At 45.6% G+C, this 22119-nt stretch overlaps 1 protein-coding gene across 2 annotated transcripts in view; it reads left to right on the forward strand.

Annotated features, from left to right (window-relative positions):
• EXOC5 (exocyst complex component 5) overlaps positions 1-16988 on the forward strand; it is a 41344-nt gene extending 24356 nt beyond the window's left edge. For both annotated transcript variants that reach the window (XM_038756282.1, XM_038756283.1), the window contains exons 8-18: positions 1341-1385; positions 1483-1623; positions 3000-3082; positions 4708-4917; positions 5508-5655; positions 10174-10282; positions 10659-10779; positions 11461-11547; positions 12944-13052; positions 13241-13456; positions 14799-16988. In XM_038756282.1, coding sequence (XP_038612210.1) covers positions 1341-1385; positions 1483-1623; positions 3000-3082; positions 4708-4917; positions 5508-5655; positions 10174-10282; positions 10659-10779; positions 11461-11547; positions 12944-13052; positions 13241-13456; positions 14799-14987 — 1458 coding nt within the window. In that variant the 3' untranslated portion in view covers positions 14988-16988. The remainder of the gene's footprint in view (positions 1-1340; positions 1386-1482; positions 1624-2999; positions 3083-4707; positions 4918-5507; positions 5656-10173; positions 10283-10658; positions 10780-11460; positions 11548-12943; positions 13053-13240; positions 13457-14798) is intronic.
• Positions 16989-22119: the final 5131 nt, after the last annotated feature.

Genomic DNA, 22119 nt, shown 5'->3' on the forward strand with positions numbered 1-22119 from the left:
CACTTCCCTGCCGCGTGACCTTGGCCAAAGTTACTTTACTTCCCTGTGCCTCAGTTTCCTCATCTGTTAAAATGGGGATTAAATACCTGCTCTCCTACTTAGACTGTGAGAACCACGTGGGTCTGTCTGTAGTGATAATAATAATCACTGTAATGGTATTTGTGAAGCACTTACTATGCGCCAGGCATTGTGCTAAGCCCTGGAGTGGATACAGGCAAATTGAGTTAATAATAATAATAATGATGGCATTTATTAAGCACTTACTATGTGCAAGCACTGTTCTAAGCGCTGGGGAGGTTACAAGGTGATCAGGTTGCCCCATGGGGGGCTCACAGTCTTCATACCCATTTTACAGATGAGGTAACTGAGGCCCAGAGGAGTGAAGTGACTTGCCCAAAGTTACCCAGATGACAATTGGCGGAGCCGGGATTTGAACCCATGACCTCTGACTCCAAAGCCCGGGCTCTTTCCACTGATCCACGCTGCTTCTCAGGGTGGACGCAATATCTGTCCCACGTAGGACTCCCAGGCTCAATCCCCATTTTACCGATGAGGTAACCGAGTCCCAGAGAAGTGAAGTGATTTGCCCAAGGTCACACAGCAGACAAGTGGCAGAGCCAGGATTAGAATCTCTGTCCTTCTGATTCCCAGGCCCTGCTCTGTCCACTACACCGTGCTGCTTGTATCTACCCCTTTCTATCTATGAGAAGCAGCATGGCTCAGTGGAAAGAGCCCGGGCTTTGGAGTCAGAGGTCATGGGTTCAAATCCCGGCTCCGCCAATTGTCAGCTGGGTGACTTTGGGCAAGTCATTTTACTTCTCTGTGCCTCAGTTACCTCATCTGTCAAATGGGGATGAAGACTGTGAGCCCCCCGTGGGACAACCTGATCACCTTGTATCTTTCCCAGCGCTTGGAACAGTGCTTTGCACATAGGAAACACTTAATAAATGCCATCATTATTATTATTATTTTTTTTAATGGCATTTATTGAGCGCTTCCTATGTGCAAAGCACTGTTATTACCCCAGTGCTTAGTATAATGCTTGGCACGTAGTTAGTGCTTAACAAATACCACAATAATAATCATTATTATTATAATTATCATTAGTACTCCAGATCAATTAATCCTCGTACCAAGTACTAGCAATCCAGTGACAATTGGTTTATTAAATAGCTCGTCTGAATACATTTTTTGGCACTCTTGAAAGTAGGGAAAGGGCCCATTCCATGTTGGACTGTGTTAACTTGAACTCTTCACGTACTAGTACGTGGTAAAACTACTAGAAAAACAAAAGAAAAATTGAGCTTAATTATTTGACTGTCTTTCCTTCTCCCCAACAGGGTTATTCCCACTGTGTTGATGTCTATATAAAGCAGTGTCAGGAGGTAAAATACAATATACTGTTGGAACTGTGCAACGTTTTATAGCTATATTCACGTGCTTTCCTTTTAACCGTTTATAAAACACGGTTTCCCACTTTAGGGTGCCTACCTGAGAAACGATATATTTGAAGATGCAGCAGTACTTTGCCAGCGTGTGAACAAGCAAGTGGGCGAGATCTTTAGTAGTCCAGAAGCTGTGCTGGCCAAACTTATACAAAATGTGTTTGAAATCAAACTTCAGGTATTTCTAAGCTCTTGGTCGGTTTTCTCAGAATTCCTACCATCAGAATTCTCCTTATCCTCATTCTTTTCAACCTGTTCCATTTTTTTTAACTCAGTTTTTTTTCCTTTTTTATATGTTCATCTGTTTTCTCCTCTCCCCACTCTGTTTTAAGACCACATCCTATTCTCTTTTCCATAGTTATCCTCAGCTCTGTCATTTTCCCCACTAGCTCCCTCTCCCCTGGGGGCTTGACTTCTTTTACTGGTTTTTCCTTTAATACCGAGCCTAACGGGCTGGGTAGTTTCATTTGCTGTACCTCTACCTTTAACTGATTCAAATGTTATTCAGCAATTATGAACGTGGTACTTTCTATCAGTTTTTTAAAAAGTGATTCAAGGCAGGGGGAGGCGAGGCTCATTTCTGTGTCCTGGTTAAACTTGGAAAAGACCTCTTGGCTTATCTCTGGGCCAGTAGTTGTTGACCATGGGAGAGTGGAACGGAATAGCCATCTTGATTCTTTTTCTGTTCGTATGTCTCACGGCGGGGGTGGAATGGCATCCTGCAGCATATTATTGGAAACTTTGTCATCTGTACAGATGGCAAAATTGTTCCAGGTCTCTTAAAGATGAAATTATTATCATTATTGTTATAATTATTAGCATTACGGTATCAAGTGCTTACTAAGTGTCAAGCACTGTTCTAAGCACTGGGGTAGATACAGGTTAATCAGGTCGGACACAGTCCCTGTCCTATACGGGGGATTCCCAGTCTGTCGGGACGAGAACAGGAATTGAATCTCCATTTTACAGTTGAGGAAACTGAGCCACAGAGGAGCGAAGCGGCTTGCCCAAGGTCACACAGCAAGCGTGTGGCAGAGCCAGGATTATCATCATCATCATCAATCGTGTTTATTGAGCGCTTACTGTGTGCAGAGCACTGTACTAAGCGCTTGGGAAGTCCAAGTTGGCAACATATAGAGACAGTCCCTACCCAACAGTGGGCTCACAGTCTAAAAGGGATTAGAGCCCAGACCCTCTGGACTCCCAGTAATAATAATAATGTTGGTATTTGTTAAGCGCTTACTGTGTGCAAAGCACTGTTCTAAGCGCTGAAGAAGAGGTGGAGATGCCGGGGATCCCACGCCCAGGCTCTATCCACTAGGCCACTCTGCATCCCACGAGATGTGGAAGATTGACAGAATGGGGAATATAGGAAATGCTCATTTCTGATTTTAAGTTTATTCCTTTTCCACTTCCCACTTGGGTTTCTCTAATTCACTTTTAAATAAATTGTCTTGTAAAAATAGATGAAATGCTATTTTGCTGTATAGATTATTTAAAAGGGCCTTTTTGCAAAGTATAGATTTTCAACTAAAATATGTTTCCTCTTTTCAGACTTTTGTGAAGGACCAGTTGGAAGGCTGTAGGAAGTCTGATGCAGAGCAGTACCTCAAAAATCTCTATGATCTGTACACGAGGTAGATCGGTTTTTTCAACCTTTAACGTTTTGTCGTGAAATTGTAGCAACTGTTCAGGTTTACGTTTGGGAGGTCATGTAACTCAGCTGTTATAAAAACGTTTGCGTATTTCTGAATAGACTGAGCCATCACTCACAGTGTGCCGGCACGGATTTCTTCTGCAGCTGCCGGGGCTCGTGGTCAGTATAATAATAATAATGATTCATTCATTCAATCGTATTTATTGAGCACTTACTGTGTGCAGAGAACTGTACTAATGATGGCATTTATTAAGCGCTTACTATGTGCAAAGCACTGTTCTAAGCACTGGGGAGGTTACAAGGTGATCAGGTTGTCCCACGGGGGGCTCACAGTCTTCATCCCCATTTTACAGATGAGGGAATTGAGGCCCAGAGAAGTGAAGTGACTTGCCCAAAGTCGCCCAGCTGACAGTTGGCGGAGCCGGGGTTTGAACCCATGACCTCTGACTCCAAAACCCGGCTCTTTCCACTGAGCCACGCTGCTTCTGTGGTATTCTACACTTCTACGACAATATGTGTCATGCTGAATCCACAAATGAGCCAAAGCTACCTAAACCCTGACGTGGTCCCACAGTTATGTTCCATTCATTCATTCATTCATTCATTCATTCAGTCGTATTTATTGAGCGCTTACTGTGTGCAGAGCACTGGACTAAGTACCAGGGATCCTTCTTTTGAGGAGCTGGTTCCGCTCGGACTCCAGAACACATTTCTAGTCCCAAAGATCAGCCTGTGTCTGACCCGATTATCCAGTGCTTGTCACAGGGTTAGTGCTTAATAAGCACCATGATTATTTTTCTGAGCATTTGAAGCCAATAAGGTGGGTGAGTAATTTTAAGCGTCTCCCGCCGTAAGCCCCTCCAGGGCCATTTATTCCGCAGCATCCCGTTCTCATCGCTAGATACACGAGTTGAGCACCTTGGACAGTTTTGGCAGGACAAACCCATCGTTCGCCCGGAGCATCTGCTAAGGTGGTGAATTTCGCTGAAGACGACAAGAAGCAGCGTGGCTCAGAGGAAAGAGCCCGGGCTTTGGAGTCAGAGGTCATGGATTCAAATCCCGGCTCCGCCACTTGTCAGCTGGGTGACTTTGGCCCAGTCACCTCACTTCTCTGGGCCTCAGTTCCCTCATCTGGGAAATGGGGATTAAGACTGCGAGCCCCCAGTGGGACAACCTCATCACCTTGTAACCTCCCCCAGCGCTTAGAGCAGTGCTTTGCCCATAGTAAGCGCTTAATAAATGCTATCATTATTATTATTGTTATTCCCTCAAGGAGGCTGCAGTCTAATGGGAGAAACAGTCAACACGAAAGAGAACGCAGTGCTGAGGAGAGAAGGGAAACGGACAGAAAAGCCGGTTGGGTAGGGACCGTCTCTATACGTTGCCGACTAGTACTTCCCAAGCGCTTAGTACAGTGCTCTGCACACAGTGAGCGCTCAATAAATACGATTGGATGAATGAATGAATAATTGGAGCAGCCAGGAGGGGCAAGCCAAAGTGGAGAAGTCCAAGCAGAAAAGGCACTTGGGCCACTCCGTTCTTTAATACAGCAATAAAGTATAAACAATTGCATTTTTATCTCTCTCTCTCTCTCTCCCCCCAAAGAACGACCAACCTTTCCTGCAAGTTGATGGAGTTTAATTTAGGAACAGATAAGCAGACTTTCTTAGCGAAGCTTATCAAATCCATTTTCCTGTCCTACCTGGATAATTATGTCGAGGTGGAAACCGGTTATTTGAAAAGCCGCAGCGCGATGATCCTGCAGCGCTATTACGATTCCAAAAACCATCAGAAGAGATCTATCGGTTCAGGCGGGTGAGTTGTTGCTTTGAGCGTCGAGCTGCGGGCTTTTCGGAAATTGAGGTATGCGTTTGTGGGGCGGGGGTGTGTGTAGAGAGAGAAAAGAGAGAAAAATATATTGGAAACTTGGAAATAACATGTTGGAAAGCTATTGTATAAGGACCAAGGAGAATGCTCAGTCATTCATTCAGTGGTATTTATTGAGCGCTTACTGTGTGCAGAGCACTGTATGAAGCGCTTGGGAAGTACAAGTTATGTTTACCAACCTGCAATCTGTACCTGTTTTTTCCCAGATGAGAATAAAATATAGACTTTAGGGGAGAGATAGAAAGGCAAGGGAAAGTCTGGCCTCACAGCTTGCAATTTCCAATAGCGCCTGCCCTGTTGTAAACCCAGAAAAAATAGTAGCAGCTTGTATTTGGCGATATTCATGCCCCGACATTTTTGATCAGTTTGGGCTTCTTTGATATCCTCTAATGAATTCCCAAATGTGTAAACGTATTGTATCCGTTAAATGCCAGTTTTTGAGATCTTCTAGAATTCGGCTAAGGCAATTTTGCATTTCTCCCCTGTACCCAATAAAATGGCCTCTATTTATGATCTAGTATTCAAGATCTAAAGGAGAGAATTAGACAGCGTACAAATTTACCCCTGGGACCAAGCATCGACACCCACGGCGAAACCTTTTTGTCCCAAGAAGTGGTGGTTAATCTCTTACAAGAAACGAAGCAAGCCTTTGAAAGGTGTCACAGGGTAAGAAGAATCATGCATTAATTCTGTCTGTATGGTTAAGTGGTTTGTTTCCCCAGGTGAAAATCAAGTAAATACCCTCCTCCCTATTGAGAACAAGTGTTTTTGGGTTTTTTTTTCCAATTTCTTTTTAGGTTTTTTTGTTGTTTTTATTTTGTAACTGACTCTTCACAGATGACTAGCTGAGGCTGAAACTTTCCTGATCATGGTGAATTAGCCCTGTAGGGGTTGAGGAGAAGTGGCTTCTGATCTTGAGAAAGAGTGTGAGTTTCCAGCAGTCTAAAACAGCCTTTTTAAACATTTTCCTATTATTTAAGGCACGAGTCCTAAAACAAGTGTTGAAAATGTGATATAAAAAGTTCCATTTTACCTGCTGTTTCATATCCTCCTTTTTTCTCAGAAGCCTTCAATCTTCCACCTCCCCACCCTCCCTGCCACTTTTTTCAAAATAAAATAATAATAATAATGGCATTTATTAAATGCTTACTATGTGCAAAGCCATTTCTCTTAGTTTTTCCAATTATGGGCCTTTACATTTGAAAGCAAGCCACTGGGCTGAAGAAATAGTCCTAGATGTGTGTTGTTAATGATCTTTAACTTTGCTTTTATAAATACATGTAAATAACAGACTTAAATATCATTAGTATTTTTAGATTTTAATGTTCATTTCGTGGGCCAAGATTTTGGAAGTTTTACCTAAACCTTTAAGCCGAATTTTGCAGTTTTACCACTCAGAAAGCATTTAACTTTTCAAATATAAGAATCACGAGTCACCAGTATACCATCGAGTTGTTATTTGTTCCAGGCTGAACGTTTAAAAGCCAGACCACGTTTTACAATAGAATCGATGAACTCTAATGCCTTGGTTTTCTCGTTTTGTGGAAACCCCCAGATTTTTCAAATAAGAAAACTGGAAGGGACTCCCAAATCGTCCTCTGAGCGATTTCCTCCTTCCTTCAAGTGATAAGTAGCGGTATTGCTCATCTCCACAGCCACATGGAGCAAGGGCTCTGTTACTCTATTTATTTTACTTGTACATATTCTATTTATTTTATTTTGTTAATATCTTTTGTTTTCTTCTCTGTCTCCCCCATCTAGACTGTGAGCCCACTGTTGGCTAGGGACTGTCTCTATTTGTTGCCAACTTGTACTTCCCAAGTGCTCAGTACAGTGCTCTGCACACAGTAAGTGCTTAATAAATACGATTGAATGAATGAGTGAATGAGGAGCTGTGTGAATTTAGGAGGGAAGAGGCCAGTGAATCAATCAGTGACTCCTCTCTCTCATTCAACCCATATGTTCAGTCCGTCACCGAATCCCGTCAGTTCAACCTCCGCAACATCGCTAAAGTTGGCTGTTACCTCTCCATACAAACTGCTACCTCGTTAATCCAGGCACTTCTCCTATCCCGCCGTGATTACTGTATCAACCTCTTTACCGTCCTCCCTACCTCCTGTATCTCCCCACTCCAATCCATACTTCACCCTGCGGCCCGGAACGTTTTTCTACAGAAATATTCAGGACGTGTTTCCCTGTTCCTCAAGAACCTCCAGCGGTTTCCCACCCACCTGTGCATCAGACGGAAACTCCTTTCCGTCGGCTTTAAAGCACTCAGTCGCAGTCCCCCCCCTCCTGCTTCACCTCGCTGTTCTCTTACTACAACCCAGCCCTCACACTAGTAGCTCCTCTAACGTCATCCTATTCAGCTGTTCCTCGATCTCGTCTGTCTTGCCGCCAGACTCTCACCCACATCCTCCTTCTGGCCTGGAATGCCCTCCCTCTTCATTTCCGACAGTTACTCTCCCCACCGTCAAAGCCTGATTAAAAGCGCATCTCCAAGGAACCTTCCCTGACCAAACTCTCATTTCCTTTTCTCCCATTCCCTTCTCCATCGCCCTGCTTTCCCCTCTTTATTCTCCCCGTACTTAAGCCCCACAGCACTTATGCACATAACCGTAATTTATTTGTGTATATTAATATCCGTCTCCCTGTCTAGACTGTAAGCTCGTTATGGGCGGAGAATGGGTCTATCACACACACTGTGTGCTCTGCACACAGTAAGCACTCAATAAATACGATCGATGGGTATTTAGTCATTCATTCATTTCATTCAATCGTATTGAGCGCTTACTGTGTGCAGAGCACTGTACTAAACACTTGGGAAGTCAAAGTTGGCAACATATAGAGCTGGTCCCTACCCAACAACGGGCTCACAGTCTAGAAGGGGGAGACAGACAACAAAACAAAATATAGTAACAAAATAAAATAAGCAGAATAGTAAATATGTACAACATATAATACAATATCATAGAGAAGCAGCGTGGCTCAATGGAAAGAGCCCGAGCTTTGGAGTCAGAAGTCATGGGTTCAAATCCCAGCTCCGCCTGTTGTCAGCTGTGTGATTGGGCAAGTCACATAACTTCTCTGGGCCTCAATTCCCTCATCTGGAAAATGGGGATGAAGACTGTGAGCCCCCCGTGGGGCAACCTGATCACCTTGTTACCTCCCCAGCGCTTAGAACAGTGCTCTGCACATAGTAAGTGCTTAATTAATGCCATTATTATTATCATTATTATACTTGGGAGAGTACAACACGAGAGAATTAGGAGACACGTTCCTGAGCCCCCTTTCTCGGGTCAGCCCGTGCCAGGATTGGACCGGCTCCAAAGTAATTCCTCAGAGATTTTCAGAACAAACACTTCAGAGCAGGGTTGAGGTCTCAGAAGTGGCAGGGCCTTAATTTCCACCTGCTGCTCTCTCCTACGTGGCTCCAGATGGATTCATTCATTCATTCAATCGTATTTATTGAGCGCTTACTGTGTGCAGAGCACTGTACTAAGCGCTTGGGAAGTACAAGTTGGCAACACAGAGAGACAGTCCCTACCCAACAGCGGGCTCACAGTAGGGCTTTGAAGGGAGGAAGAGAGCATTCGTTCAGGAAGAGATCCATCATTCGTTCAGTCGTATTTATTGAGCGCTTACTGTGTGCAGCGGGAGCACTGTACTAAGCGCTGGGGAAGTACAAGTTGGCAATATCTCCTTCCTCTCCCCCATTTCCCCCGCCCAGGGCCCCCATCCTCCCCGGGCCCGAGGCCTCTGCGCGGCTTCCTCCTCCTCGTCCTCTCCCTCACCGCGTTCTCAGCTTGTCCTGAGCTCAGAGCCGGTGGACAGAGGTAAAGGGACTTCTGAGAGCCAGACGTGCCCAAAGCGACGCGCATCCGCCCTCAGATTTTTCCCAGTGTCCCGGTGCATCTTCCTGGCCCCATCTGGGATCCGTCTGGGTCCCCTGTGCTAGTAGGGGAGGGTCCCTCGCCCCTGTGTCTGAGAACAGGATCGATTTGTGGCGAATGAGTGGCGAACAATGTTAACTTCCACTTGATTATGTATGAATTTTGTATATCGTGTACAATACACACATACCTGTTGAACTGTCATGATGGGAAAATGGTAGTCAGGTCGGTTTTTTTGAATTTTTTCTTTACCTGTAAGACTGTACCTTTAAATTCTATTTAAATTCAAAAAGCAGCGTGGCCTAATGGAACGAAGAACTCGGGCCAGGAGACAGAGGACCTGGGTTCTAATCCTGGCCCTGCCACTTAATAATAATAATAATAATAATGGCATTTATTAAGTGCTTACTATGTGCAAAGCACTGTTCTAAACGCTGGGGAGGTTACAAGGTGATCGCGTTGTCCCACGGGGGGCTCACAGTCTTAATCCGCATTTTACAGATGAGGTAACTGAGGCACAGAGAAGTGAAGTGACTTGCCCAAAGTCACCCCGCTGACAATTGGTGGAGCCAGGATTCGAACCCATGACCTCTGACTCATAAAGCCCGGGCTCTTGCCACTAAGCCACGCTGCTTCTGCCTGCTGTGTGACCGTGGGCGAGTTACTTGGCTCCTCTGTCCTTCAGTTACCTCATCTGTAAAATGGGGATTAAGACTGTGAGCCTTATGTGGGACGTGGACTCTGTCCAGCCCTATCATCTTGGATAATAATGATGGCATTTATTAAGCGCTTACTATGTGCAAAGCACTGTTCTAAGGGCTGGGGAGGTTACAAGGTGATCAGGTTGTCCCGCGGGGGGCTCACATTATTAATCTCCATTTTAGAGATGAGGTAACGTGAGGCACAGAGAAGTTAAGTGACTTGACCAAAGTCACACATCTGACTGTTGGCAGACCCGAGATTTGAACCCATGACCTCTGACTCCAAAGCCCGGGCTCTTTCCACTGAGTCCTTCTAGACTGTGAGCCCACTGTTGGGTAGGGACCGTCTCTATATGTTGCTAACTTGGACTTCCCAAGCGCTTAGTACAGTGCTCTGCGCACAGTAAGCGCTCAATAAATACGATTGAATGAATAAGCCACGCTGCTTCCCAGAGCATAGCACAGTGCCTCGCACATAGTAAGTGCTTAACAAATCCCACAGTTGTTTTTCAGGGTTTCATGTGCAGTGTACAGAATGATTTCGATGTACTTTCAGACTAATTTGAAGGATTACATTTTTGTTTTTAAAGCTCTCCGACCCATCTGATTTGCCAAGGAATGCGTTTAGAATTTTTACCATTCTTGTGGAATTTTTGTGTATCGAGCACATTGATTATGCCTTGGAAACAGGACTTGCAGGTAAGTACTATGCTTTCTTTCTGAAGTATACGTTATGGAACGTGCTGGAAATGATTGTTAAAATATTAATCATCTTTCTAATCCCAGGATAAATAAATAAATTCACCCTTTGGTGAATTATACCGTCTGTGGATTGGACTTAAAAGTCCAATTCACAGAAAACGTATTCGGTGGTGTTTCAGATATGCAGAGTTATTCCCAGCTGTTATTTTACGATTCAACTGATGCAACTAAAAAAACTCATTAGGAACATTGGGAAATTGTATTTTTCCCCTTTTCTATGTATCACGTAACCGTCGACTAGCACTAACGTAAAGCAAGATGCGTTGTTCTTCGAGAACTCTAATCTGTTCTTTTTTTTTTTCTTTTCTCATAGGAATTCCTTCTTCTGATTCCAGAACCGCAAACCTGTACTTTTTGGATGTCGTTCAACAGGCCAATACTATTTTTCATCTCTTTGACAAGCAATTTAATGATCATCTCATGCCTTTGATTAGGTCAGACGGATTTTGTGATTTGCACTGGTCTCTCAGCTCGATGAAATATTGAGAGTTCGTTTATGTGGAACTTTAGAATCGAGACGGTTAAGTGCGCTCAGGGGTTGTGGGATGTGTTTTCAGTGACTTCTGAGATGTCAAGGCAACCAGAGAAGCACAAGACGGGCTCTTACTCCTAAGCAGAGCATAGGGCTGGGAGACAGGAGGCCCAGATTCAAATCCCAGCTACGCCATTGCCTGCCGTATGGACTATGTATGATCCTGCATCTGCCCCAACGCTTAGTACAGTCCCCGGCACATAATAAGCCCTTAAAAAAAAATCCCATTTAAAAAAAATATTGATCTGGTGATAGGTATATTTGGAGTGCTTAACAATGACAGCAGCAGTGTGCATTGATTTCATCGAGAAGGCCAGAATAACTTCGGTGGGAGGAAGTTATTCTCCTTCGTATTCCCAAAAAAGAATTTCTAAGCTACACTGGGCACCAAGTAAATGCTTGCTTCATTTCACGACATGCATCTGTTCGGAGACAGGCGGAGGGAATAAGCTTAGTACAGTGCTCTGCACACAGTAAGCGCTCAATAAATACAATTAATTGATTGATAAGGGCGAGCGTGAACCTTTTTGCATTTGGAACATTTAACGACCACGGTGGTTTTCTTCCTTGCAAATTCTCACAGCTCTTCTCCAAAACTGTCTGAATGCCTTCAGAAGAAAAAAGATATAATCGAACAAATGGAGATGAAACTGGACACCGGCATCGATCGGTCAGTCGGGTTGGAAATCTTACCTCTGGGTTGTTGTTTCTTGTTTCCCCCGCATCTTTTTTGTATCAATCTGTGAAGTAGAGTAGTTTTTGTTTTTTTTTTTAAACCCAAGTGCAGCTGCATACTTTGAAACTACTTTCCTTCTCTTAGAAAGTAGATTAGCCACCTCCACCTCATTGCCCCCCTGGGGCGTGGGCATTTAGTACAGGGTGCCTTGGGCAAATCAGCAGGTGAGAAGTCCTGGAAGGATTGCGAGAGGGAAAGCTGTGGGTAGTGAGTGATGATGGTATTTGTTAAGCGCTTACTATGTTCAAAGCACTGTTCTAAGCGCTGGGGAGGTTACAAGGTGATCAGGTTGTCCCACGGGGGGCTCACAGTTTTCATCCCCATTTTACAGATGAGGGAACTGAGGCCCAGAGAGGTTAAGTGACTTGCCCAGGGTCACACAGCTGACAGTTGGCGGAGCCAGGATTTGAACCCATGAACTCTGACTCCAAAGCCCGGGCTCTTTCCACTGAGCCACGCTGCTTCTCCAATCACTGGGGTGGATATAATAATAATAATAATAGTGGCATTTATTAAGCGCTTACTATATGCAAAGCACTGTTCTAAGCGCTGGGAAGGTTACAAGGTGATCAGGTTGTCCCACAGCGGGGCTCACAGTCTTAATCCCCGTTTTACAGATGAGGTAACTGAGGCCCAGTGAAGTGACTTGCCCAAAGTCACACAGCTGACAAGTGACGGGGTCGAGATTTGAACCCATGACCTCTGACTCCAAAGCCCAGGCTCTTTCCACTGAGCCACGCTGCTTCTCCTCATGTGTAAAATGGGGATAAAATATCTGTTCTCCCTATCGTGTAGACTGTTGTCCCCTTGTAGGATAGAAATCGTGCCTGACCCGATTATCTTGTATGTACCCCAGTTATTATTACGATTTTAATTAATGCTGGGCAATGATGGCTTCCCTTCATAATTGGGCAGTGTAGTATTCAGGCTTCCTGCGGTGAGCACGAAGCCTCTCATCGAAAACAACGGTCGAACCTTGGTCTCTGTTCTCCACTCCCAGTGTGGCCACTCTTAAGGATTTTTGGGGTGCAGAGTGGTCACCCCAGCCTTCAGGGTTTGAGCTAGATGGCAACCCTGACTTTTTTCCCCCCAATTAGCCGGGAGGGGAGGCCTGAGCCACTGTCTCTAAGAGAGGGCAATCCATCTCCTCCCAGAATTCAAACCTCTTTTATGAATTCAGATAAATTAAATCTGTGGGGTTTCCTTTTTCTGGATTCTTCCCGTTAACCGGAACCTGTGTTTTATTGACTGTTTGGTTTAGAAAGTAAAAGCCAAATCTAGTAAATCGTTTAGTCAAGCCAATATGCCATTTCTTTTCCCCCTCTGAAAGGACACTGAATTGCATGATAGGACAGATGAAACACATCTTGGCTGGCGAGCAGAAGAAAACTGATTTCAAGCCAGAAGATGAAAACAACGTCTTGATTCAGTACACTAATGTGAGTCAAACTTGGTCTAGTCCTGTCCGTGAATTGTGAAGATTTCGTGTCTTTTGAAGAGGAGATGGATGTCTGGAGTAGTGTGCCTGATTTTACTAGGAGCTGTTGATTTTCTTCTGTGCCCTGGTGGTGTTGACTGTACAGAGGATGTGAATCGGATTGAGAGAAGTTGCCCACTTATTTTGCAGGCCTGTGTCAAAGTGTGCGGCTATGTCAGGAAGCAGGTGGAAAAGATAAAAAATTCCATGGACGGGAAGAACGTGGACACTGTCCTGATGGAGCTGGGAGTGCGTTTCCACCGACTTATTTACGAGCACCTACAGCAATATTCTTACAGTTGCATGGGTGGCATGTTAGCGATCTGCGATGTGGCTGAATACCGAAAGTGTGCCAAAGACTTCAAGGTGAGTGGATTGTTTGTTTTTTTTAGCTTGCAAAAACGACCACCAGCCGACTCATTTCCAGCATCCTATTCGACCTTCGCCAGGAAGGCAGTGTGGCCTGGTGGAAAGAGAGGCTGGGAGCCAGGTGACACGGTTTTTAGCCCCAGCTCTGCTTCTAGCCTGCTGTGCGCCCTTAGGCAGATCACCCACCCGCTCTGGTCTGCGGTTACCTCATTTGGAAACTGAGGATAACATCCCTGCTCTCCCTCCTCCTTCGACCGTGAGCCCCGTGTGGACCAGGGACTGCTTCGGAACCGGCTGCCTCATAGCGAGGCCCGGTGGGCGTGAGCAGTGCGGTCTGAGAAAAACGAGTACTCGTGGCAGGCCGGCATGTTCCAATTAATGCAGCGTGGCTCGTGTAGATGGAAAGAAGCCACCGCCTGTAAACCCTCTTTGGAAAGTTGGGCCCTAAAAAAGAGATGGGCGTGGGCCTCGAAATCATCGTTTGTGACTCGGTTGTGAGGACCCAAGCCCGAAGTAGCTATGAGTGCTTGCTCTGGTGTTCAAGTGGACAGAGTTGCTGCTCCGACCTAGACTTTGATAGCGGGAAAAATCTAAAATCCTGTGCCTGGAGGGAACCCTACCAATGCAGGCACTCCCCTCCGCCCCCCACCAAAGCCATCTCTCACGGCCGAATCCATCCTCTTTGGGAAAAACTCCAGAGATGAGATTCCCAGCCCCCTAACCTGTTCCGCTGTTGCCCAGATCTCTCCGATGAGGAATTCTTAACTAACCCTTGTCCTCCGGTCTGCTGCTAACACCCGTTTCCACGGCTAGTGTTTCGGTAAAGGGCCCGAGCCAGGAAACTTAAAACCAGCCTTTTCGAGTTAAAAGCTCCCGCCTCTACTACGATTGGAGGATTTTGCAAATCTGAACCGTTTGAAAGGGAGGTCGAGGTGAAAGTTGCACCTGAAAAGCCCGGGCTGGAAGAAGTGTCTTTAGAGTTTGTGTCCGTAAGTAGAAATGCTCCCCATTGTCCCACAAGTTCCAGTTGCGTTCACAAAGGTTCGTTTCTTTGTTGCCTGCAAAGAGTCACTCTTAATCCGAATTTATCCCAGTCTGAGGTTCTACAGTTGTTTCTGTAGTCTTTCAGAAGAATCCGTTTGCGTTCGCGTTCGGCGACCTTTGTTTCCGTTCACCAACGTGTGGCTTTTAAACGTGATCGGGTGACCGCGGAAGCGAAGGGCAAATTGGTTTCAGTAGAAAGCGAGTGGAAGCGATTAGGCGTGTTTCTCTTTGAACTTGCGGCTAATGGTCTGGTTCTTTGTGTCTGTTCCCTCCCTGGCCTCTCCTCTCGCCGCAGATTCCGCTAGTATTGCAGCTTTTTGACACACTGCACGCCCTCTGCAACCTTCTGGTCGTGGCCCCCGATAACTTGAAGCAGGTCTGCTCGGGAGAACAGCTTGCCAATCTGGACAAGCACATACTCCACTCCTTTGTGCAGCTCCGCGCTGACTACCGATCCGCCCGCCTGGCTCGCCACTTCAGCTGAAGCCGAGCCGGCAAGAGATGGGCCGCGAGCTGAGCCCAGCCCTGAACTTTGAAAAGCACAGCGGGTTTGGCACCAGAAGTCTCGGTTGTTGTTTTTTTTTTATTGCGCGGGGGGAGTTGGACGGCAAAGTAGCAGCCAAGTTTCAACCTGATTTTTGCTTAAGTGAATGAAAGGAGCTCCGTCGTCCCTACTTGACACTCTTGTCCCCAGGTAGTTCCATTCCACTTTTGCGGCTGCAGGAATTCAGTGTTGGAGAGAGAGTTTGTCACTCGTTTTGTTCTGGAATATGTTCCGGTGTGGGGGGCGAGGCTCCGTTGGGGTTTCTTTCACTACTCTAGATGGGCTCTGGTTTCCCCCCTCTGATAAAGAACTGAGCCAAAGCCTTCTTCTCCGGTTTAATATCTTGGAACTTCAGCCCAGCTGATCGTGAATCAAATGAGTTCAGACGTTTCTGGATCATTTTTTCCTCTTTCTGACGGCTTTTAATTTGCTGAATGGAAAGGTGACAGCCGCACGACAAAGATGTGGTTTCTTCTGTGCACCAATAAATGACCTCACAAGGTGGGTGAAAAGTTGGATGCAGGCCGTAGGCCGGAGGACTCCCGGGACAGTTTTGATTTCTAGTTTTACCTCTGGTACTCTGGTTTACACAGTACACTAATGTTCACCTTTTCCTAATAAACGAATTCAGCCCCGCTGCAGGGGAGCGAGCATTTTTTAAAGCCCCACTTCTGTTGGTTCTCTTTCAAGCTCACAAAGGAAAGATGTGGATGAGCACGGCTGGAATCTGCACACAAGTAAACTGTGTGCGTACCCATATTTAACAACACTGCAACCTTTTAAAGCTTTTTGTCGCGCAGCGCTGCACACCGGCCAAGTACCGAGAGACGGACGATTGCCCCGAAACGTCTTCCCTTCCATTTAATGGATTGGGGAATTGAAACACAAGTGAAATCACTCGAATCTTGGAAACAGATCAGGTTAGCCCGAGTTTGGCCGCCTCCCGTCCAATTTCTGCCTTCCTCTGGCCTCCGGGCATATAAACGTGTAATCCATGCCAGAAACACGAATCTAGCTGATGTAGCGTGGTGATGGTAAAGTATCTTGGTAACTTTCCCAATAAAAGGAAATCTGAAAGATAACCGGAGCGTCGCTCTACAAAACCAGCCTGCTTCTGAATGTGCTCTTTCAGTGGTTAGTCCCTCTCCCAATTTCCCCCAAACACATTATCTCCCACGGTCTTCTCATGCTCGCTACCTCTTCTTACAGGATTTCTTCCCCCCCCCCCCGCAGTTTTGGCAGACGGGTTTTCTTCTGAAAAAATCCGTTCTTCAGTGTTCAGTTATCCTTCTCCAAATCCCTAAAACTTCCAGGCTCAGACACCATTGCCAGCCAGTAGTTCTGCACCGCCACCAGCCCGCCCGGTTCTCCTTCACTGTCTTAGCACAGTATTATCGAGGTAAGCGAGGGAGATGCATTTTGCCAGGTTCCTGTCAAAGCTTTCCGGGAAATTGCAGCCGCATCAGAGAGCTGCAGAGTTCTTCCGCTCGTCGGCCAGAACGGAGCCGTAGCGCGCTTCGGACCCTGGAGAAAGGCGTAGGCATATACAGCTGCCATTTCAAAAAGCTCTGTTGCGCATTCAGATACCTCTGTCGCTTAAAAGCCAAGAATTTTAAGGCAGTGGTTTTGCTGGCCATTTAAAGATCTCCGTACAAAGTGTCAATTTGTAAACACTCCACATGTAATTAAATAAACGTTTTAAGACTTCCAACCCGGGTGTGGTTCGAAATCATTTTGTGACTATTTTGAATTCATCCTCAAAAGGTGTAAAACATATTTTCATTGTTTCTTAAATCCTTTGTTAGGTGTTTTTTCTATGCTCGAGTCCTGTGCGGTATACCTTCCCGCCCGGCCCAAAAGAGGTCGGTGACCGAAGACCCAAGGCGAATGCTTACAGTGTTGCCCTATAAACATTTTGGCTCAATAAACACATTGACTCGAGTTGTTTTTGTCATTTCATTTTTACAGGTTCAGCTACCACACTTCATTTTAAAAATAACTTCAATTCGAAAGATATTAATGGGGAGTGGGTGGGGTGGGTTTTTTTCCTTTTTTCTCCTTATGTTACCCCACAATATTTTTTTTCCTTTTTTCTCCTTATAAGTGTTACCCCACAATACGGCAAGATAATGGTCTTTGAAAATGTGATTGTCTCCGGAATGGCTGGATCATAGGGTTTGTCTTCCCACAGACTCATGTTATAAAGTCAGATCTGCCCCCGACCTCTACTTACTAGAAAATTGTGTCACGGGCCGTAAAGAGTTGTAATATGATGATGAGGCTATGGTAGTGGAATCTTCTTGTATCAACTGTGGCTTTTCTTCGTTAGTGAAGAATATTCATTCATTCAATCGTATTTATTGAGCGCTTACTGTGTGCAGAGCAGTGTATTAAGCACTTGGGTTGTAAACCAATTTTCTTGTCTTGCCCCTCCTCTTCATCCCCTCCGCCTTACCTCCTTCCCCTCCCCACAACTCCTGTATATATATATATATAATATATATATATATATATATGTGTGTGTGTGTGTGTGTGTGTGTGTGTGTGTATATATATATATATATACACACACATATATATACTTCCCAAGCATGTACTTGTACTTCCCAAGTGCTTAGTACAGTGTTCTGCACACAGCGCTCAATAACTTTGATTGATTGATATATATGTTTGTACACATTTATTACTCTTTATTTTACTTGTACATATTTATTCTATTTATTTTATTTGGTTTATATGTTTTGTTTTGTTTTCCGTCTCCCCCTTCTAGACTGTGAGCCCGCTGTTGGGTAGGGACCGTCTCTAGATGTTGCCAACTTGGACTTCCCAAGCGCTTTGTACAGTGCTCTGCACACAGTAAGCGCTCAATAAACACGATTGACTGAATGAATTGTCTTCGTCAAAGACCTTGAAGTAGGCTGATTCCTAATGAATGCCTCTGTGGCTCTGAACTTTTTTTTTTTTTTAATGGTATTTGTTAAGTAAGCACCTACTAAGAGCCAGGCACTGTAGTAAACTTAGAACAGTGCTTTGCACATAGTAAGCGCTTAATAAATGCCATCATTATTATTAAGCACCGGGGTAGATGCAAGATAACTGGGTTGGGCAGAGTCCACGTCCTTAACCCCCATTTTAAAGATGAGGTAACTGAGGCACAGAGAAATAAAGTGACTTGCTGACTGGCCCTGTTTGTTCTTTCATTCATTCATTCAGTCGTATTTACTGAGCGCTTACTGTGTGCAGAGCACTGTACTAAGCGCTTGAGAAGTACAAGTTGGCCACATATAGAGACAGTCCCTACCCAACATTCATTCATTCAATCGTATTTATTGGGCACTTACTGTGTACAGAGCAGTGTACTAAGCGCTTGAGAAGTACAAGTCGGTCACATATAGAGCCAGTCCCTACCCAACATTCATTCAATCATATTTATTGAGCGCTTACTGTGTGCAGAGCACTGTACTAAGCGCTTGGGAAGTACAAGTTGGCCACATATAGAGACGATCCCTACACAACAGTCATTCATTCGTTCAATCGTATTTATTGAGCGCTTACTGTGTGCAGAGCACTGTACTAAGCGCTTGGGAAGTCCAAGTCGGCCACATCTAGAGACGGTCCCTACCCAACAGCGGGCTCACAGTCTAGAAGGGGGAGACAGACAAGAAAACAAAACATATTAACAAAATAAAATAAATAAAATAGTAAATAGGTACAATAGTAAATATGTACAATATGTAAATATGTACATCTTCCCTCCCAGCCCCACTGCACTTATGTATAGATCTGTAATTTTATTTATCTGTATTGTCTGTGTGTCCCCCCAACAGACTGTGAGCTTGTTGTGGGCGGAGATTGTCACTGTTTATTGTTATATTGTTCTTTCCCAAGCGCTTAGTACAGTGCTCTGCACACAGTAAGCGCTTAGTAGATACGATTGAATGAATGAATGAATGCGTGAAGGTCCCCCAGCAGGCTAGCGGAGGAGCTAGAATTAGAACCCAGGTCCTGCTGTGTGCGGAGCACTGGACTAAGCGCTTGGAAAGTCCAGGTCGGCAACGTCTAGAGACGGTCCCTACCCAACAGCGGGCTCACGGTCTAGAAGCCCGGGGTCTGAGGCCCCGCTGTGGCATATGGGGCAAGCCGCTTACCCTCTCTGGGCCTCAGTTTCCACCTCCGTGAAATGAGGACAGTGATTTCCTCCCTCACCCAGATATTGTGAGGATATTATGAGCTAACTGTTGCGAAAGTGCTTGGGAAAATAAGAGCAGTTACGGCAAATTTTGAATTCTTTTTTTTTTCAATTCCAGGCCAGCACTTTTCCTTCTTATCATTATTAATTTTTGTGAATACTCATTCATTCACCTGTATATATGTACATATTTCTTACTCTATTTTCTTTGTACATATTTATCGATTTATTTTATTTTGTTAATATGTTTGTACGTATTTCTTACTCTATTTTCTTTGTACATATTTATTCTCTTTATTTTGTTTTGTTAATATGTTCTGTCTTGTTGCCTGTCTCCCCCTCCTAGACCGTGAGCCCACTGTTGGGTAGGGACCGTGTCTAGACGTTGCCAACTTTTACTTCCCAAGCGCTCAGTCCAGTGCTCTGCACACAGTAAGCGCTCAATAAATACGATTGATTGATTGATTGATTTGGACTCCCAGGCCCGAGCTCTAACCATTAGGCCGTGCTGCTTACAGAGCCCGCTTCTCAGATCCTTCCAGGTTAACTCGCCCGAGCCCGGATGCCAGGATTCCTGGGTTCCGTTTGCAGCTGCAGCCTCCGTCTCCGACATTTCCCGCCTTCACCCGCTCGGCCCCTTCCTCCGAAGGAACCACCGTGGGCCAGGTGTCGCTGAGAGAGGCAGCGGTTTCCGCCGTGTAAATTCGGTGAGTCGTTATCCGCCTCTCTCACACGTCCTACACTGAGCTACTCTCCATAGCAGATCCTTTCTTTCCCCTTCAACTCACCATGGCGCTTCCTTTGGAGAAGCAGCGTGGCTCAGCGGAAAGAGCCCGGGCTTTGGAGTCAGAGTTCATGGGTTCCAATCCCGGCTCCGCCAATTGTCAGCTGGGTGACTTTGGGCAAGTCACTTCACTTCTCTGGGCCTCAGTGACCTCGTCTGGAAAATGGGGGTGAAGACTGGGAGCCCCCCGTGGGACAACCTGATCACCCCGTAACCTCCCCAGCGCTTAGAACGGTGCTTTGCACATAGTAAGCGCTTAATAAATGCCATCATTATGATTATTCTTATCTGGTGGGGCAGAGGGGCGTGTGGCAGGAAAGCACGCAGATTAAAGGGCAGCGATTGTAACATCGGGTTTTCAAATTATGGGGTTTTCAATCGCACTGAGCGCTTACTGTGTGCGGGGCACTGTCCTAAGTACTTGGGAGAGTACAGTATAACAGAGTTGGTGGACACGTTCCCTGTCCACAATGGGCTCACAGCCTAGAAGCAGCGTGGCTCGGTGGAAAGAGCCCGGGCTTTGGAGTCAGAGGTCATGGGTTCAAATTCCGGCTCCACCACTTGTCAGCTGTGTGACTTTGGGCAATTCACTTCACTTCTCTGGGCCTCAGTTACCTCATCTGGAAAATGGGGATTAAGACTGTGAGCCCTCTGTGGGACAACCTGATCACCTTGCAACCTCCCCAGCGCTTAGAACAGTGCTTTGTGCATAATAAGCGCTTAATAAATACCATTATTATTATTATTGCATACTTTCTTCATCCTGAAAAGTGGCACTTTATTGTGAGAAATGAACATTTGCGTGAGCTCCTGTATAAAGCAGTTGGCCGTTTGCTGGTTGAGCACAAGATGCCACTTACTTGAAGGAAATACAGATTCAAACAGGAAAACTGGATCATTTCAAGTGGCTTGGAATGAAGGGAATGTTTCCTTAGTCCTTTTTTTCCATATACTGAAAATGGAGATGTGGCTTATAGATTGCTTCCTTTCTAGTCCTTCACTTCGTATAATCAAGATGGAACTTGAATGCATCTTGATCGTGAGTGGGGAAGAAGCAGTTCCTAGTATAGGGGTAGGTCTGCTACCGATTGATGTTTGACCTCGAGAAACAGAGGAAGAAACCATCAAAAGGAGTTTCAAGTGACGGCTTGCGAAGAGACGGCAAAGCTCTTACCAAGTAGTGAGTTTACCCCGCGTCTTTGACTGTACTTTCCTTCCCCCGTGTCCAATTATACTCCCCCCTCCTCCCCCTTGAACTCGGAATATAAAATAATTGGGTGGCTGGAAGTAAAGTCAATGCGTCTCTTTTAAAGGTTTTCCCTCATCTCTGCAGGACCCTGGTTCAAAGCATCATTTAGTGGATTCAAAGCTGTCCGTGAACCTGCCCCATTTTACAGATCTGCTCCCTTTGGCTGTTATTGCTCAGTTCTCTCTCGTCATTCCTTCTGAGCTCACCTGACAGTACGCATTCCCTCCTTTCCCATCTCTATCCCTGCTATTTCCACTTTTCCCCCAGCCGGGAACTCCCTCCCTGCGAACCAGCAGACTCCAGACGTCTCTCTCTCCCGCAGTACACCTTGCGGGCGAGGTACGGTGTCACGTTTTTATTCCGTACCGGCGTATTGGCGAAGCAGCGTGCCGTGGTGTCTAGAGCCTGGGCTCGGAGTCAGAAGGTCATGGGTTCTAATCCCGGCTCCGCCACGTGTCTGCTGTGTGAGCTCGGACACTTCACTTCTCTGGGCCTCAGTTACCTCATCTGAAAAATGGGGATTAAGACGGTGAGCCCCTCATGAGACAGAGACTGTGTCCAACTGGATTTGCTTGTTTCCACCCCCAGCATTTAGTACAGTGCCTGGCACATAATGTTTTGTTTTGTTGTCTGTCTCCCCCTTCTAGACTGTGAGCCCGTCGTCGGGTAGGGACCATCTCTACATGTTGCCGACTTGGACTTCCCAAGCGCTTAATACAGCGCTCTTCACACAGTAAGCGCTCAATAAATACGATTGAATGAATGAACAAGCGTAATAACTGCTTAACAAATTCCATAATTATTATTATTATCATTTATTTAATTGTACTGTGGAAGCTGAGTATCTCAT

This window comes from Tachyglossus aculeatus, chromosome 14, assembly GCF_015852505.1.
Source record: "Tachyglossus aculeatus isolate mTacAcu1 chromosome 14, mTacAcu1.pri, whole genome shotgun sequence".
Taxonomy (NCBI): domain Eukaryota; kingdom Metazoa; phylum Chordata; class Mammalia; order Monotremata; family Tachyglossidae; genus Tachyglossus; species Tachyglossus aculeatus.